Source organism: Phodopus roborovskii, unplaced genomic scaffold (assembly GCF_943737965.1).
Source record: "Phodopus roborovskii unplaced genomic scaffold, PHOROB, whole genome shotgun sequence".
Classification (NCBI taxonomy): Eukaryota; Metazoa; Chordata; class Mammalia; order Rodentia; family Cricetidae; genus Phodopus; species Phodopus roborovskii.
Window position 1 is genome coordinate 21,927,594 of NW_026126517.1, and position 19,688 is coordinate 21,947,281.

Consider the following 19,688-nt stretch of genomic DNA (forward strand, 5'->3'; position numbering starts at 1 on the left):
GTTGCTGTGGTCATGGTGCCTCCTCACAGCAATAGAAACTCTAATACAAGGTCCAAATGGTGCTAATTTAAGTGTAAAACTGCTATTTTCCCCGACAGATAAGGGCTGCCATGAACAGTTGAGTAGAAAGGGTATGGGACAGCTATTTCATATAGCTTATTTCATTTTTCTCCTTTAGTTCCCTTTGAAAATTAATTTTTTTTGACCTGGACCCATACCTCGAATGGGTATGGGACTATAGGGGGAAGGGACCCCACTAGAGGCCTACTTCCAAGTTCCTATCCCTTAAGAATGGGACAAACGGGCTGGAGAGATGGCTAAGCAGTTAAGAGCACCCCAACCGGCTGCACTTGCTGAGGGTCCTGGTTCGGTTCCAGCATGCTCCCACATGGTGATTCAGAATCATTTGTAACTCCAGCTCCAGACATCCAAGACTCCTTTCTGGCCTCCACAGATCCCAGACAGGCACGTGATACACAGACATACATGTAGGCAAACCAACCATGCACATCAAATAAAATACATTTTATATTTTTTGTTTGTGAGCCTAGCCTTTAATGGTTGAGCCATCCCTCCAGAACTAAAATAAAATTTAAAAGAAAGAAATAAAAACAGGCCAGACAGTGGTGGCACAAGCATTTAATCTCAGCACTATGTGAGGGCAGAGGCAGGCAGATCTCTGAGTCTGAGCCAGCCTGGTCTACAGTGCCAGAGCCAGTTCCAGGAGAGCCAGGACTGCTTAGAGAAACCCTGTCTCCAAATAACACAACAAAAAAGGGACATGCAAGGCCTCATACGTCTAAGAGATCATTTAGCTCACTTAGCTTCTCTCCAGGGTGAGCACAAGTTGTGGGCCTATCCCCTTGCATTAGTAGCTACTTTAAAATCTGGATGAGAGGTGACATGCTTTAAACTCAGAATTGCTAAAAGTAAAATAATAATAATAATAATAATAACAACAGCAATAATAATGTACTTAGTGTAGTGGGACACACTTGTAAATCCCAGCCATGAGTTCCAGGCTAGCCAGAGCTACGATGCAAGAATCTCTCAAAACTTTTTTGGGCAGTCTTTGCTTTATGGAACTAAATCAGAATAATCACAAAATGACAACAGGTCGGGGCTTCCTGTGGCAATAGGGTCAGCAGGCTTTGGTAAAGACAAGCTCTCAAAGGAAAAAAAAAAAGTTAAGCGCTACAGTAAAAGAAAAAAAAAAAAATTGGGATGGGAAGAAAGGCTCCAGGCTTATTCTGATTGGATGTTGTTGGCAAGAAAGCAGGAGGAGGGCTAGAAGCAGGGACTCATTGGTTTAGAGAACATATTTGGCTTTCTCTGATTGGTCTCAAGTTGGAAGCCGCGGCAAAAAAAAAAAAAAAAAAAAAAAAAAAAAAAAAGGGTGGGGGGAGCTGCCAGTCAGTGACAAGTATTGACTGTCCAGGGCCCATTAATGTCGGCGTTCCGGGATGGAGTCCTATTGTCAAATATGGTTTAACCATTGTCAGTTATTTCCAGCCTTTCAGTGAGAGACTCAGAATTTTACTCTCCCTTTGGCCCAGCTCAATTTTATCTCCAAATGTTTATTTTACTTGGAAGAAGACGGCCTTTTGTTGTTGTTAAGGGTAAGGCTTTAGAACCTGGAAATCAGAAACAAATGCACAAGTATCTCTGCAGTGGGGGTCAGGCAGGAGAATCTACTGTTTTCCCATTTCCCTAAGAGTCCTCGCTCGTAGAGGCATTCTCGCCCTTCTTTCTAGAAGAGTGTCACTGCGGGCAGGAACAAAGGGTCACCTCGCCTGCACTCTGGGCTTGGTAGCCCACGACCGAGGGCGCGCTTCCGGCTCTCGCTTTCCCCGGGAGCGGGCTCGGTGCCGGTAGCCCTTCCCTTCCCGCAGCCTCCCCAACAGCGCGGGCCCCGCCGGCCCCACTTCCGCGCGACCCCGGGTGGAGGTGCGCCCCGGCCTCGCAGCAGCCTCCCGGCCATCGCCAGGTCAGCTTCCCGGCCCCGAGCCCCGCAGGCTGCCTGCCCTCCGAGCGCGTCCTTGGTGAGGAGTCCGCAGACCTCCTCCGGCCCCGAGCCGCGAGCCAGCTCTGGAGGGACGGAGGCGAGAGCGACTTTCGGTCCGCGGCTGTGCCTCGGCGGCTCTGCAGGCAAGCCCTCCCGAAAGCAGCCGCCTGTCTCCCTGAGCTCGGCGCGGTCCGAGAAGGTTCTCTCCCGACCCTCGCCCGCCGCGCCCAGAGAGCCGTGACGCCGCGGCGGTGGCTGCAGCAGCGGCCGAGCTCTCGCCATCTTGTGTGGAGGAGGAGCCGCGGCCGCCGCCATGCGGAGAGGCTGGGAAGGAGGGAGGGAGGCGGCGGCGGCGGCGAGCGAGGGAGGGGGCAGAGGAGCAGAGTCAGCTCGGCCCGGCGGCGACTTCGGGGGCGCCGACACACCGGGCCGCGGCCGAGGTAGCGCGGGACGGCGGCGGCGCGGGCGGCGGGCGTAGCGGCGGGGGCGGGGCGGCGGGCGTAGCGGCGAGGGGCCGGGTGGGGGCGGGCGGAGGTTTCCGAGGAGGAAGGAGCCGCCGCCATTTTGGGAGCTTCGAGTCAACAATAAAGGACCGAGGGTGCGGAGCGGGAGTGGCCTCGGTGGTAGGACTCGGGCCCGAGCCGCGGGGCGTGGGGTGAGGCGGCGTGGCCGGGGCCGGCGGGGCCATGGAGGTCGCGGGGAGCCCCCTCGGGCGGGCGTCGGGGCGCGCTTGGGGCGGAGGCCCGAGGCCCAGGCCCGGCCGGGGGAGGACGGGCGGCCGGCCGCTGAGTGGAGCGGGGGAGGCGGACAGGAGTGGAACCGAGGAATGTGGTGCGCCGCGGGGTCTGGAGGAGCCGCGGCGGAGTGCTCGGGGCCAGCCGTGTGGTAGACGGGCGAGGGGACGGAGCGGCGGCCGCGACTCGCAGGGTTGTCGGGAGTCCGAGGCAGCCCTGTGGGGGGCGGCAGGGCTGTGCTGGCTGGAGATGGGCTAGGAGAGGGCCCGCAGCAGCTGGGTTGCAAGCAGGCCTTGCAGGTCGGGCGGGGGCACTGGGGGCTTTAGGGAGGCTCCGGCTGAGACGAGAGGAGTGGCTTTCCAGTTTGGGGGTTCTCTTCCGGGCTTTCTGAGGGGAGTCCCTATTGTTTCACACTCGTGGAGCTGGTTCCGGCTCTTGTGGCGCAGATAGGATTGCAGGGCACCAAAGCCTTTTGCGTTTTGATCTGAGGAAGCTGGATTTGAAGAGAGTGGTTGGGGGAGGGGGGCGAGGAATTATTGCCCTACGGTTACCGGACTCCGGTCCTTGGCGTGACTCTTCCCTTCTCCATAGCCCCCTTTTCCTTCAGAATAACCCCACTCTAACTTCCTGCTGAGGCTTAGAGAAATTGCGCTGCATTTGCAAACAAAAGCCCTTGTTGGAGCTGATGATGCCGTCTTGGGTGTGAAACTGTCAATTGCTAACTACGGTCAGGGAAGTGCTGTAATTAACTCCGCCAGGGGTTCCTCCCCTCTTCCCCACTAAGTCTACGTTCTCTCTTGGTGTTTTTGTTTTGTTTTGTTTTGTTTTTAATGTAGGACTATAACTTGCAAATCGAAACTGGGAAGGGGTAGGAAGAATATTTTCTTCACTGAGACGTAAAGCTGCAGTGCAGGTGTCAGTTTAAGTAGGGAGCAGCTATCGGATCTCACTTTGAATTTAAGGCAATATAGGTCGTCTTATTGTGCGTGATTGACTGTAGTCGGGGTGTCATTTAGTATTCAGAGATTGCTCTCCTCACCTTCTTAGTGTTTTGCAAACAAGCAAGCCTTTTTTGTTGGACGTGCCTGATACTGTTGATCATAATACTAACTTGTCAATGCAGAAAATAGCTGTTAACAGAATAAACAACTTCATTTGATAAGCAACATTTTGAGCAAGTTGGTGTGTAAATTTATTTTTACTATTTCGTTTTAGCAAACAGTGTTTGTTAACAAAACTTGAAATATTTTTTGACTTTAAAATTTTGGATTTCGGATACATTGGTATATGGTAAAAATAACTAGCACCGATTAAGTTAGTGTTTTGGGAGAAGGTGGAATGTAAGGGGTTTACAAGATAAAACCAAAGGAGTTGAGTTGTGTTCTAGTCCTTGGTAATTATTTATTGAATTTTGAGAATTCCATTTGAGGAACAGTTTAGAGGAGGGTGACAAGCTCCATGAAATAACTGTTACTTAGACTTGGCACTCTGGGTGTTTTGGGAGAGTTTTATTAAAGCCACAATTTTGTTTAAACCCCCCCCCAGGGGTGTTTTTTTTTTTTTTTTTTCTTTTTTTTCCAACTACAGGAAATTTCCTTTTTCCTTTTTTTTTAACCTTTTTTTTCTTTTTCTGCTGCTTTTTTTTTTTTTTTTTTTTTTTTTAATAGGGTTTCTCTGTATTGCTTTGGAGCCTGTCCTGGAACTCATTCTGTAGAACTCACAGAAATCCACCTGTCTCTGCCTGCCTAGTGTTGGGATTAAAAGCCTGTGCCAGCACTGCCTGGTGAACAGTATTATTTTAAATTAGGATATACTTTCTGAAAAATGTTATTGAAAGGCAACATTACAGTTTTTAGTATTGAGGTGCTTTTGTTTTGTTTGTCGTTAGAGGGGGGGTCTTAGAGTTTTTTAAGGACAAGATTTTTGACATATAGACTGCTCCATACAGGCCTTTTGATGGCTTTATTTGTTTTGATAAGGACAAAAATTCAGTTAAAAAAATTAACTTCTGTAGTTGAAACTGATAAAACCTTCTTTTGTATTGTTTGAAACCGTTTTCTCTTTAACTCCCATTTCTGTCAGGAATAGAAAAATAATAGTGAATTGTTTTGCCTTGTTCAAATTTAGGTTTACATTAAGTAAACTGATAGTTCTTAAAGTCTTAATGTAGGTAAGTGTGATGATTTTTGGAGGTGGCAGGACTTGGAGAGAATTCATCAGAAGAGACTAAAAACAAGTTATTTGACATTGAATTCAAATTTTATCAACAGTATCTTTCTGCCTCATTTTCCCTATGTTACTTTGATCTTGAAAATTTAAGTGTGTGAGATTGAACTCCTTATAGATTAGATTTTAAGGCAGTTTCTTGATCTATCTTTCCTGTCTCAACTAGTGATTTGGTCTGAATGTAGCTGTTACTAGTTCTTTAAAAGATGGACATTCAAAGGAGGCTTTTTGGGAGGGGGGCTTTTCACCCTGACGTTGCTGTTTGCTAATTTAATTTTTTTCTTTGTTTCAGATTGAAGTGAGTGAATTCAGATATAATTCAAGCTTGTTAGAGGGCTTTAAAAAAAGTTGATTTGGTGCATGAGAGCAAGTTAACTACTGCTGCTTACCGTTCAGAGACTTACAGGTGCTTGCCTGAATTGCAATAAAGGACTCATTTATTGAGCAAGACTTATTTATCTCTTCATTTTGGAGAGCCTCATAAACTGTTATTACAGTTTACCTACTGACTTTCAAAAGTTTTGAAGTTTGAAAGAGACACCTTTGCAGTTAACAAAGCATGAGCACGGCCAGAACAGAGAACCCTGTTATAATGGGTCTGTCCAGTCAGAATGGTCAGCTGAGGGGCCCTGTAAAGCCCAGTGGTGGCCCTGGAGGAGGGGGCACACAGACACAGCAACAGATGAACCAGTTGAAAAACACCAACACAATCAATAATGGCACTCAACAGCAAGCACAGAGCATGACGGCCACTATTAAGTAAGTTTAAGAAGAAAAACTTGGAGACCCACAGTTTCTGTTTACTTTTTGTTGTTGACCACTTTATGCCTTAAATTAACCATTTTGATTGCAGATAGAGGGCAGATGACCTTTGTTATAATCAGTAGGTATTTGTAATAGAATATGAATATTTCTGCTGTAATTAACTCAGCAAGTGATGAAACATGGGTATTTATAAATTACTATGTTTAGAAATAAATGAGCTGTTTGTATAAACATGAATAAAATGGTCCTGTTCTGTTTGTTTTGAGACAGGCTTTGTAGTCCACTCTGGTGATCTTCCTGTTTTAGTCTCCCAAGTACTAGGGTTACAGGTGTGAGCCACTATACCCAATTTTTTTTTTTTTTTTTTTTTTTTTTGCTTCTAATGTTACCGCTGCAACTTGGCCTAGTTTATGCAATAGTTACTGCTATTTGAAAGTTTGAAAAAATAAAATTATTTAAAATAACATCATTTTATGTGCATGGGCATTTTGCCTGCATTTATGCCTGCCTAGTTTCCATGAAGGCCAGAAGAGTGGGTTGAATCTACTGAAATTGGAGTTGCAGATGGTGGTGAGCTTCCTGGTGGGTGCTGGGAATTGAACCTAAGCTAGTGCTCTTAACCAGCCCCCTGAAAAAGCAAAATTAAAGATTCATACTTTTACTTTTTAAAGACAGAGATGCACCAGGTCATGGTGGCACACACCTTTAACCCCAGCGCTCGGAAGGCAGAGGTAGAAGCACGTGGATCTCTGAGAATTTGAGTCCAGCCTGGTCTACAGAGCTAGTTCCAGGACAGGCTCCAAAGCAATGCAGAGAAACCCTGTGGAGTAGGGGTTAACATTTAAAACTTTACCTCAGTGGAAGTTGGGCTTCTGTTAAAAATACAGAAGTAGTCTTCTCTGGCTACTAGACTGTATAGATATTAGTATGGGATTCAGTGTTGATCTCTAAGGGTACCCCCAGTTTTGTTGTTTTGATACAGGACCACACTACGTAACCCTTTAGTTGGGAACTTTGAATGTATATCAGGCTGTCCTTGAACTCAGATCTGCCTGCCCATGCCTCCCAATTGCTGGGATTAGCACAGTGGGATTGGTTTTAACTAGTGTAGAAATGAGAGTATTTTACAAATATTAGTTTATTTTAACACAAATAGACAAGCAAAATTTAGGCTCTTTTCAGTTCCTAAGGGCAGATATGTACTTCATTATGAAAGTATTGTTCACTTAAATTTTTGATTTGAGATAACAGTTTTTCTTCTGGGATTTTCTATGTCTTAGTGTGTCATCTTTTGAAGTGTTCTGGATTTTGTCAGCTGTTTCAGAACTAACTCTTCAGTAACTATCTCTATCACCTATTTTCTCACTTTGATTTCTTTTAAGATATATTTGTAATTTGTGGGCCAGTTTTTGCATTATGTCTTATATTATTATGTATTGTTGAATTTGACTGTGTGGCAAGCTATTATACTAGGTTGTTACTGGTGTTTTTGCTTAGAAAGTTCAGTGATTTAAAAAAAAAGCAAATCATTGGTGTCTGCAGAAGCAGAGGATCATGAGTTCAAGGGCAGCCTGGTCTCTATAGCAAGCTTTCATTTAAATTTTAAAAAGAAAAAAAGGTCCCTGAGTTAGACTGTTGGCTCTTTATGCAGTCTCTAGCTTTAGATTAATTAAGCTTGGGGTGAAAGCACTGAGATGTCCATGAACAACTAGTACTAAGTTCTTATTTTGTTAGTACTGACTGTTTATATAAATTAGTATTTGCTTTTTTTGAGACAGCACTTCATACATCCCAGACTGGACTCCAAGTAGCTTATGTAGCCAGGGGTAACCTTAAACTCCTAAACCTACTGTTTCCACCTCAGAAGTGCTGGGAATCACCTGGCGAATGTCATCATGCCATCATTTATATACATTACTGATTTAGACACCCAGTTTGTATGTGAGAGAATAGAGGGTTGGGGAAACAATTGATGCAGAATCACAGAAGGAATAAGGAATAGAACCAAGACTTAACCCCTGTTAGAAACATCAGGACTTTTGTGTGGTATATTGAGTTGAGGTCTTTCTGTTGCTCAGACTAGCCTGCAACTTCCAGACTCAGGTGGTCTTTCTGCCTCATTCTCCTGGGTCGCTGGAACTGCAGACACTCTTGGTCTTAACAAGAATCAGCTAGTTACCAGAAGTACAAGCTTGGATGACTATAGGGTACTGTGCTGATTTAGAGGGTACTTATTGTTTAAAAGCATCACCTGTTGATTTTAAGTTCTGGTTACTAAGTAGCCCACTGGTAACTCCTTGGCCTTTCCAAGGACCTGGGTTCAATTTCTTAGCATTAAAAAAGAAAAGTTACTGTTACCATACAAGAATGTGAAACATTATTACCAAAGTGTCTCTTTGAACTGTTGTGGATTTGGCAGTTTTTCAAGAAAATCCAGAAACTGGGCCTTTACATGGAAATCTAGATGTTAAATGTTGTGGCTAATTTAAAAAATTAAGACGACTAGTAGATCAAATGAAACATATTTGACAAAGAATTGTACTTCTAATCTTAGGAGGTAGGATGTTCTCAGCACTGCGGTTAAGTTCATCCTCCTTAGATGATTTCCCAAAGAGCATGTTTCCTGAAGTTAATATTTTTGTTAATTAAGTTCAGAAGTGTTAAACTTACTCTCCTTTTTAGAGAGGTAGTGGTATTTGAGAGGTTTCATTTGCATTATTAAGAGGGAAGTTATGAATTGTAATAATTATGTTTACTATGTTCTCTCTAGACCTGGTGATGACTGGAAAAAGACTTTGAAACTCCCTCCAAAGGATCTAAGAATCAAAACTTCGGTAAGATGGGTTGTAGAATTCAAAAACGGAAGGAAGGGGCAATTACAAGTAATGTAATTGTATGAAATGACACCATGTGTTTAGTTCTTTTGTTGTTTTTTGTTCTGTTTTGAGAATAATGTTCTATATAGTCCAGGCTTATGCAAACTCAGTTCTCCTTCCTTAGTCTTATTAGTGCCAAGAGTATAGTTAGGTGTATCCCATCAGGCTAGCAAATAGATTTTACTTTTGAGCATCTTTAGTTTTTTCAGATAGGGTTTCATTCACTATTTAGTAGAGGCTATATATATATTTAATCTTAAAGCAGTTTGAAATGATTGAAACTGTATGGTTAATTGGTATTAGATTGCTTAAAAATCCTACCAGTCTTTGGTGGAATTATGTAATAATGAGATGTTATATATATTAAAAAAAAATAGGCCTGCTTGTGTGTGCCCATGCATGTGTGTGCATATCTTTTTTTGTTTGGTTGGTTGGTTTTTGTTTTGTTGAGACAAGACCTGTGATCCCAGGGCAGCCTCAAACTCAGCTCCACCTTCCTCTGCCTCCAGAGCACTGGGATAAAAGGTGGGCACTACCCTACCACCACCATCCTCAGCTGCGTATCTTAACCTAATTTCTCAGTTTTCTTTTTTCCTTAGCTTCTTAGTGTGATATTCAAGTTAGGTATTGTGTCCTCTATGTATGAATGTGTTCAGAGAAGGTCTTTATCCCAATTCTCAACCCAGGGTGATTTTTGTGACAGTTTTTGTAACAATAGCTAGAAGGATTTTTTGTTACTACCTCGGGATCCTTATAAATAGCTCAAAACACAAATGTCAGCCTGGCCACAAATGTCAAAGCACTATGCTTGAGAAACCCAGACATAGTCAAAGATATTGGTAGCTAGTGAGTAGGTGGACTAGGGTTTGATTTCATATCTGTAATTCATTGAATGTTATTTACATAGAAATATCCTGCCTTAGACTGATCATGGGTGGCTTTCCCAAAGCTCCATTTTTAAGTGGTGTATATTTGTTGAGTTATTCTCCGGGGAAAGTTGAAATAGAAACTAAAGCAGTAGTAGTATGGATTTTAAGATGAGGTCTGTCACTTTTTTTTTTTTTTAAAGAATGCTAATTATGAAAGAACCAGCATTGTATTTTATTTTATTTTATTGGTTTGTTTAATTAGGATGTGACCTCCACAAAAGGAAATGAGTTTGAAGATTACTGTTTGAAACGGGAGTTGCTAATGGGAATTTTTGAAATGGGCTGGGAAAAACCATCTCCTATTCAGGTATGTTTGCCCTTGTGGTTACATGAAGGTTATGTATCATGCATTATACAGTTCAACAGACATTTAAAAAGATATTTATTTTAGCTGGGCGTTGGTGGTTCATGCCTTTAATCCCAGCACTCAGGAAGCAGAGGCATGTAGATCTCTATGAGTTCGAGGCCAGCCTGGTCTACAGAGCTAGTTCCAGGACAGGTTCCAAAGCAATACAGAGAAACCCTGTCTCGAACAACCCAAAAACAATCAAACAAAAAAAACCATTTTATAACTGGGTGGTGGTAGAATATGCCTTTAATTTCAGGAGGCAAAGGCAGGCAGATAGATCTCTGTGAGTTCCAGGTCATCCTGGCCTAGAGTCACAGGACTACAGGACAGTCAGGGCTATAGAGACCCTGTCTTGCCAAGAAAAAATTACATGCATGGATGTTTTGTCTGCATTTATGTATGGTACCTCTAGAAGCAGGAAGGCTGCCTCAGACACCCTAGAACTAGAGTTAAAGATGGTTGTGGGCTACCATGTGCCTGCTGGGAATTGAAATGCGTCCCTGGAAGTACTCTTAACTGTTGAGCCATATCTCTGGCTCCTGCTTGATTTTTTTTTTTTTTGACGTGTGGGAATAGTGTAACATGTATTTGTATACAGTATTTTTCTGAACTTTTAGTGTTTTCTTACACAGGGTTTCTTCTAGTTCATACTGGCCTCAAATTATAAAGCGTAGCTGAAGCTGGCCTTTGAGCTCTTGTTTCTTGCCTCAGCCTCCCAAGTCTAGGACTACAGGCAAGCATCACCATTCTTTTTCTTGAACCTTATATTTATATACCTTATTTATTTTATGTGAATTGATGCTTTGTTTGCATGTATGTCTTTGAGGGATTGGATCCTAGAGGCACAGGCAGCTATGACCTATGGGTGCTGAGAATTGAACCCAAGTCCTGTGGAAAAATAGTCAGGGATCTTAATAGCTGAGCCATCTCTCCAGCCCCTTCCTTGAACTTTTACAGGTTAAATTATAAAATCATCACTTCCTTTACTTGTGAGTCTCTTGGTGTATATTTCCTAAGAATAGGGGTTGTATGTGTGTGTGTGTTCATGAGCCTTTTTTGTTATTGCGTGGTAGTTTCAATACTTTTTTGGTGTTTTATGTTTTTGCTTTTTGTTTTTTTCTTCTGAGACAGGGTTTTTCTCTGTGTAACAGCCTTGGCTGTCCTGGAACTCTCTGTAAACGAGGCTGTGATTAAAGGCTTGGACCACCATGCCCAGCTGATTTATTTAGTCTTATTTTATGCATACTAGTGTTTTGCCTGTGTGTATGTCTGTGTGCCATGTGCATGCAGTACCCAAGGAGGCCAGACAAGGAAGGGTGTTGGATCCCCTGGAACTGGGAGTCAAAAGTGGTTGTGAACTGCTATGTGGATTCTGGGGATAAAACCTGGGCTGCAGCCAGTGTTTATTTTAATAACACCTGAACCTTCTGTTCAGGCCCTTTTGTTTTAAGAGAGTGAGAGAGAGAGAGTGTGTGTGTGTGTGTGTGTGTGTGTGTGTGTGTATGCTTACCCATGTATGTTCGTGTTTATATTTGTGTGTAGACCAGAGGACAACTTCTCTTTTTCTACTAAGTAGGTTCTAGGGATCAGATTCAGGTTGTTGGACTTAGCATCAAACACCTTTATCTACTAAACCGTCTTACTGGCTCTGTTGTTTTTTTTTAAATAGGGTCTCATATGTCCTAGGCTGTCCTCAAATCCTGTATAGCCAAGGCTGACCTTAAACTTCTAATCCTCTGTACAAGACTGTTAGGGATATAGACTTGTAAAATTTTGCCCAGTTTATATAATGCTGGGGATTAAAGGCAGGGTTTTGTGCATGCTGGGAGAACACTCTACCGATTGAGCTACATCTCTAGTCTCTTCCAAAGGTTCAAGTCATGCTTTCTCAGCAAAAATACTGCAAAACTCATGTTACAGGTTTCTCAGAGTATCAAATTTGAAGATGCATATAGTCTAATTAGTGATGTCATTAATGTGCATTATGTAAGTGTTGTCTGATTTTTTTTAACTCCATAATGGATGATAACTATTTGTTGCTCCATTCCTTAAAACTAGTCAATATTCTAGAGAATATTTAAAGACCAAACAAATACCATTCTCTTGACCAAACTTTCCTGATTACTATAGTTTTCTAATTATCATCCTGAATCTTAATCTCATTGGTCTGGGATGTAGTGAGTTTCTTGAAAGTTTCAGCTCAAGCGATTCTTCCATATTTGACTCTTATAAAGAAGGACCTGCCTTTATGTGTGGTGACTTTAAAAGAGTATTTGGGGTTTGTGATGCTAGGTGTTGAACTCCGGACCTTGGTCGTGCCAGCTAAGCACTCTACCACTAAAATTTACCCCTAGCCTTTCTCTTTCCTGCTTTATGTATATTTGTGTGGACTCAAGATTTTCTTTGAAGTCATGTTTTTATGTGCTCAGTTGTCACAAATTTGCCTCCTTCAGGATGGTTCATAGATATATATTTAGTGATAAACTCTTCATTTTTATTGAGCAGTTCTTTTTGGTGTAAAGTGATAACTAGAGTTATGTATCTTTTGCTTGTTATGCTCTTCTGACCTTGGAGTTTATGAAGTACTGATTCTTACTTGGTTTTTCGAGACATGATTTCTTTTTGTAGCCCTAGTTGTCCTGGAACTCTCTCTGTAAGACCAGGCTGGCCTTGAACTTAGAGATCCTCCTGCTTCTGTGTGTGCCATCACAGCTGGCTGAGGTCAGATGATTTTAATAATATGTGATGGGTACCTTTTTAGTTGGAGTTAGTTGCATTTTATCCAGGAAGATAGGACAGCCTAGAAGTGATCTTCTAAGACATTGGTTTTTTTACCCTGTGGGTCATGACCCCTTTTGGCTTTTTGTTGGTTTGGGGGTGTGTGTGACAGGCAGACAGACTGACAGACTGACAGACTGATTTTATTCATTCGTAGACAAAAAGGGGCCTTGTTTACTACTGAATGACCTCAAACTTTATACCTGATTTATACAGTACTAAGAATCAAACCTACCATCTATGGAAAGCATAAAATGGTGATTCTTAGAATCATTCAGAATTAAGAAATAAATATGAGAATTCTAGATCCAAAAAGAAATGTACAGATCACTTAACATAAAGTTCAGCCTCACAATGGGCTTGCCCTCTGCTATTCATTTTTCTTTCTTACAGAATCTCGCTGCATGGCTAAACTGACTTTGAACTCAAGACCCTACTGTTTTAGCCTCCCAAGTGCTAGAATTATAGGCATGGACCATCAAGCCTAGTTCTCACCTACCTATATTCCTTAATCCTTTTCTTATTTTGGTTTTTCAGAACAATGTTTGTCTCTGTAGCCTTGGTTGTACTAGAACTCACTCTGTAGACCAGGCTAGCCTCAAACTCAGATCTGCCTGCTTCCTGCTAGGATTAAAGGTGTGTGATGCTGCTCAGCTGTCCATTTTCTTATTTTCCTTTCTTTTTGAAACAGGTTTTCTTTGTGCAACAGCCTGGGACTTGATTTGTAGGTCAGTCTGGCCTTGAACTCACAGAGATTTCCCGTCTCTGCCCCTCCCTAGTGCACCACCATCCATAGAAGTTAAGAATCTTAGCTGGGATTTGAGTGGAAGCACTTACTCCAAATTCAGATAGATGGATATTTTGCACTTTGGTGGATACTGCCCTGTTCTGAAGCATCTCAATACTAGAGAATTGGGAAATGTACTATTCTTTAGTTGTAGCAACAGATCACTAACAGGTTCTAACTTAAGGAAAAAGATATATTGGAGGAAAAGCAGAAATTCAATATTAATGAGAAGATAAATTCATATATTTTTGTATTTATCTATTTACTTATTTATGTTTTATGTGCATTGGTGTTTTACCATGGTTGTCCAGTCCCCTGAAACGGACAGTTACAGACAGTTGTGAGGGGCCATGTGGGTGCTAGTAATTGAACCTGGTTCCTCTGGAAGACCAGTCATTGTTCTCAACCACTGAGCCATCTTTCCAGCCTTCAATTCATATCCTTTAAAGAACTTTGTAGTCAGGCATTAAATCCTCAAGACTTATTTGTGTTTTTGCAATGTGGGGGGATTGGGCTTTATCCCCACCTCCCACCCCAACCCTATCTTAATTTTTTTTAATGCTATAGAATCAAGTAATGTGTGGGTAGCTTATTAAAAAGTAAAACCTATGGCAATTTCTGATAACAGCCGAAGATTAACAAATTTGACTCAAGCAGGAAGAAGACATTAAGACTAGGAGGTCAATGCCACAGTTTTCCTGTTGACTGCTTTACTATGTGTAGTAAGTAGACATTAATGCTGCCTGTGAAATTAAAAGCATCATTGGACTATTTTCATGGTCTGACAGGTGGCTTATTCTAGCCAGCTGATGCCTGTGACTTGTAGGTAGAAAAATATCATTAAGGACTAGGGATATAGGGTTATTGCCTAGCATGCTTGAAAAGCCTTGGGTTTATGACCAGGGTCACATAAACAGGTGTCATGTCACTGCCAGCTCTGCCTGGTGGTGCATGCTTGCAACCCCAACACTCAAGAGAATCAAAAGTTCACAGTCATTAAAGATCTGTAAGAAGGCCAGCTGGGCTACATGAGATCCTGTCTCTAAAAGAAAAAATACATGGTAGGAGATGGAAGCCATGGCTATTTGTGACTTTTTAAACCATAGAGCTGCTATTGGTAATTGATATAGGCATATAGCAGTGATTATGAGTCTGTATTTTCCTGAGTTTTGTTTGGTTTTGGTTTTAGGAATTTAAAGCTCCATATTTCCTTCTAACATATAAGAGTGTAGTTGAAGTATATAGTTTAATTCCAAATGTGAGATGAATGGACTTTCCTTACTCTGTTTTATCACTTTGAACAGGACACTTGTCACTGAACAATATTTTTTAGCATCTTGTTTTATTTTATTGAGGTAGTGTCTTCATAGCCCAGGCTATCTCAGATCATGGCAGTCCTCCTATCTCTGCTTCCTGAATACTGGTATTAAAGTCTTTTGTTTGTTTATTTTTTGTTGTTTTGATCGTTTGTTTTTCAGGACTGGGTTTCTCTGTGTAGCTTTGGAGCCTCTCCTGGCACTGTAGACCAGGCTGGCCTTGAACTCACATAGATCCACCTGTTTCTGCCTCCCAACTGCGGGGATTAAAGGTGTGCACCACCACTGCCCAGCAATATTAAAGTCTTGAACCACGATGAGTAATTTTTTAGCTTTTAAGGTTTGCTAGAAACATTCCTGATAGTGGGATGTGGAGGTGTGTGCACTTGTAAACTCAGTAGCTTGGGTTTCATGATTTCATGATAGCCTGGGAGTATATTACATAACTGTCTCAAAGAAAAGGGGGTGGGGAAACCTCTCAGTATATCTCAGTACTGAATGCTTGCTCGTCGTGCACCAGGCACTGGTTTTGAAAGACCCTCAGAGCATGGACGTTTACGGTCCCACACCCCAAATCACTCACGTGAAGCGGTCTCGATGCAAATAGCATGAGGAATTTTTATTTCAAGTCCACAGTCATTGGAGTGAGGACATCGAGGGCAGAATTGAGACAGTTTTTATAGGGTTTACAACAAAGCCCACACACACAGGTCACTGGGGTGGGGGTTTCACAAGCAGTTTACAAAGTCAGATAAGCGGCCAGCTCATTTTCTGTTATTTTACTAGGCCTGTCTGTTGCAAACAGTAAAGAGTGTGACCTTGCCTATTTACTGGCAGAGGACAGGGTCTGGAATTTGAGGTTTTTAGGGCTTTTTAGATAGTATTTCTAAACTTTCAGCTTCCTGGGGTCATTGGAGAGTTAGGCTGCATTTTTCCATCCTTTTGCTAATGAAAAAAAGCCACCCCTGCCCAGGGTCTTAGCATGTCATTCTGGCTGGCCATAAACTTAGAGGTTCTCCTGCTTCTGCCTTTGTGTTGGGATTAAAGATGTACACCCCCGTGCCACTCCACCCCCATGAATTCTGTTTCTTAGCCTTTATCAACGAGTATGAGTAGGAATTCTGCCCTTGTACAGTAGCATGGTATATTATGCTAAATGATAGCTCTTATGATTTTTTTAAAGATTTGTTTATTATTGTGAATGTGGTCATATGGCTGCCATGACACATATGTAGAGGTCAGAGGACAGCCTTTAGGAGTTGACTGTCTTTCCATATAGGCTCAAAGTCAGCAGGCAAGAGCTTTCAGCCAGTCCTATCTCACTGTACCCACCTACAACTATACCTGTCTCACTGGAAATTATATTTCTTTTTCATTTTTAATTTCTAAAATTTTTATTTATGTGTGTGTGTGAGAGGGGGGGCGGGAGCTGTATAGTAAATACTTTCTGACAGTAATTGTATTCTCAGAAATTTAGTGATCTATCATCATTTAAGACATGATTTAATTTTTATTTTAGTAACAATTAATGAAAACTTTCTGTGCTTTGAAAGGGGTTCTTTTGTGGAAAATTCTGAAGAAAGTAACATTTAAAAATATCTCATAGCTGGCCATGGTGGTGCACACCTTTAATCCCAGCACTCAGGAGGCAGAGGCAGATGGATCTCTGAGTTTGAAGCCAGCCTGGTCTACAGAGTTAGAATCCAGGACAGCTAGGGCTGTTACACAGAGAAACCCTGTCTTGGGTGGGGAGACATTCTCACTTTTCTGAATTACTCAGGAGTGCATACTTTTCTATTTTTCTTTCTGTATCCTTTGTGGGTAGGGTTGTTTGAGACAGGGTTTCTCTGTGTAACCCTAGCTGTCCTGGGACTCACTCTGTAGTTGCCTTAAGAAAATGATAGGCATGTTTTCGTTTTTATTTTTCTGAATTCTAAAAACCTTGTTTTTTATGGGGGCAGAAGAGCGATGGTTAATGATTAAGAGCACTTGCTGCTTGCAGTGGCCTTGGTTGGATTTCCAGCACCTACCTCAGTGACTCATAACTGCTATAACTCCACCTCCAGGACTGACATTCTCTTCTGCGGGGGACACACACACAGCATACACTCACAACCATATACACATAAATACATTTAAATCTTTTTCCTTAAAGTTTAGTTATTTTTACAGGAATGTTTTCCAACCACCTTGTCTTATAATACTCTTGTCAAACTTAGAGCTCATTATTGAGTGACAGGTTTGTGAACAGGTTATATGTAGGGATTCTGTAGCTGAACGATATGTTCTGTCTTTTTGGTGCCTATTTCCCTTTTAATTTCTCTTTGTGTTCTTGGTTATCCTTTACTGTGTCCCAGATAATAAGTATTTTTGTTGTGGTTATTGAAAACACATGAAAAAGTAAGCTTAAACATGAAAATGAGGGAATGGTAGTGGCTCACACCCTTAGTCCCAACAAGAGGGAGGCAGAGGAACGCAGATGGGTCTCTTTTAAGTTCCAGGCCAGCATGATCTACAAAGTAGACCAGGACAGCCAAAGCTGTTAACACAGAGTAACCCTGTTTTGAAACCCCCCCCCCAAAAAAAAGAAGAAAATGAAATGAAATGAAACATTTTCAGTGATGTGAAACATGATTCAGGACAAAGAAGTTACATTGTTAAAGACATTGGGGGGGGGTTGATATAATTTTTAAAAAAAAAGTGCCTTTTAGGACCCAGAGGTAAATGTTTTTAGCTTATTCTTGTATTTCTATTTTGTTTAAGAAAAAGCTGTTTAATCTGCAGTTTACTTTGGGTTTTTTTTTTTTGTTGTTGTTGTTTGGTTTTGTTTTGGTACTGGGCATTGAAACAAAGGCCTTGCAAATGGCTAAGCATGTACTGTCACTACATCCAGCCCAGTGTTCAATTTTTTTCTGTAGTATGATTGCTTTTACTGATCTGAAATAGCATATTCTTATACTCTTTGGAGTTGTTGGTGCTATCTTTTTTCTTGTTTGTTTTTTAGACAGGCTCATATATAAGTCAAACTGATCTTAAACCCCTTCATCTCTAGCCTACTGTGATTACAGGCACGAGCTACTGTGTCTGGCTGTTTTTAATTTCTGACAAAAGTGGTCTTTGTTTGAGGACTCGTCAGCTCCTTGAGATTTTTTTTCCTCTATTATGTATACACATACAGGTACTTCATTTTTTGTCTTTTGTTTGGTTTTTTGGTTTTTGAGACAGGGTCTGTCTCTACATAGCCCTGTCTGTCAAGACCAGGTTGGTCTTGAACTCTGATATGCCTGCCCTCTGCCTCTGGGATTAGAGATGTATACCACCACACCCACTTCACTTGTCCTTTTTAGTTACTCTGGAATTAAATTTTGATTTATAATGATGTTAATGATCTCTGGTCCTGCTGATCCACTTGCACCTTTGCCATTCGTGCATAATAGGGACATAGTACACTTCAAAGCTGTGTGGAGAAGGGTATTTATTTTTCAGTGTTACTTAGAGGAGAATCTGGTTATGTACCTATTTTATTCACAAGTAATTTTTCATTGCCTTGTCTTCTAGGAGGAGAGCATTCCCATTGCTTTATCTGGTAGGGATATCTTAGCTAGAGCAAAAAATGGAACAGGCAAAAGCGGTGCCTACCTCATTCCCTTACTTGAACGGCTGGACCTGAAGAAGGACAATATTCAAGGTTAGTTGGACAGTGAGAGAGGAAAACTATTTATGCTTAGAGCTTTGTAGGTTTTACTCTTTGTTAGAATTTATGCGATCAGATTTGTTATAGTCTTTACTCTCTTCTTACAGTATTTGACTTAATTGTCTAAAAGTGATTCCCAACTTTTAAAGGGGATTTCCCACTTTCAGAGTACTTTATATGACACCCAATTGAGAACATCCATGTGAGATAAGAAAAGTAAGTTTTTTTGCCCTATAATTGGGAAAACTGAATTGTTGAGAGGTTAGATTAGTTCTTATTGCTTATGGCCTATGAAACTGAATTCCCTAATGGGAGCTGTGTAAGCAGGGCTCTTTGTAGAAACAGTTAAGTGCTTCTGCTCTAAAGGTTTGAGCTTTGGGGATTTTTAAGAGCTTAGGCACTGGAAAAGAAGCAAATTTCTAGTTTTATCTGGAGTCAGTTTATATAATTAAGATCTCACCTCTAAAGCTTTTCTTAAGTTTTCCAGCTTTCAGTTTATAATTATCTCACCTTACTGTCATATGATGTAAATAAATTCTGAGCAGGAGGCATTTAGTACTTAAGAATTTAGATTAGTGAATCTCTTCTGTCAAACAAATGTAGTATAACACTCAGAAATATTATGTCTTATGCTATGCCTACTTAATACCTCAGTGAAATTATTTTTTATAGCTTTTTGAGCTTCTAAAATATGACATATTCTTTCCTTCCCTTTCCTCTGTCCTTGGATATTTTCTAGCAATGGTGATTGTTCCCACTAGAGAACTTGCTCTACAGGTCAGTCAAATTTGCATCCAGGTCAGCAAACACATGGGAGGAGCCAAAGTGATGGCAACCACAGGAGGAACCAATTTACGGGATGACATAATGAGGCTTGATGATACAGGTAGGAAATGGTTAAGGCATCAGTGCTCTCTAATTGTAGTCACTAGTGCCTCTTTTTTTTTTTTCTTATATCAGACTTATTTTTAATTATACGGGTGTGGTTATGTACACGTGTGTGCATTGTCCAGTGAGGTGGGCATTAGATCCCCTGGGCTAGAGTTACAGGCAGTTGTGTGCCACCTGATATAGGTGCTGGAAATTGAACTTAAATTCTCTGCAAGAGCTGTATGAGCTCTTAACTGCTACGACATCTCTAGCCCCCAAGTGTTTCTTTTTAGGAAATAATTATTAAAGAATACTTTTAAGAATTAACACTGGGCCTGAGGGAGCTCAGTTGGTAAGTT

General features: G+C 41.5%; 1 protein-coding gene across 1 annotated transcript in view; it reads left to right on the forward strand.

Moving 5' to 3' along the window:
* Nucleotides 1-5,242: 5,242 nt before the first annotated feature.
* The window catches only part of Ddx6 (DEAD-box helicase 6), a 32,658-nt gene continuing 18,212 nt past the window's right edge, over nucleotides 5,243-19,688 (forward strand). Inside the window, exons 1-5 of the mRNA XM_051197277.1 lie at nucleotides 5,243-5,724; nucleotides 8,501-8,564; nucleotides 9,738-9,842; nucleotides 18,324-18,453; nucleotides 19,199-19,345. Of these exons, the coding sequence (XP_051053234.1) occupies nucleotides 5,525-5,724; nucleotides 8,501-8,564; nucleotides 9,738-9,842; nucleotides 18,324-18,453; nucleotides 19,199-19,345 (646 nt within the window). The 5' untranslated portion in view covers nucleotides 5,243-5,524. The remainder of the gene's footprint in view (nucleotides 5,725-8,500; nucleotides 8,565-9,737; nucleotides 9,843-18,323; nucleotides 18,454-19,198; nucleotides 19,346-19,688) is intronic.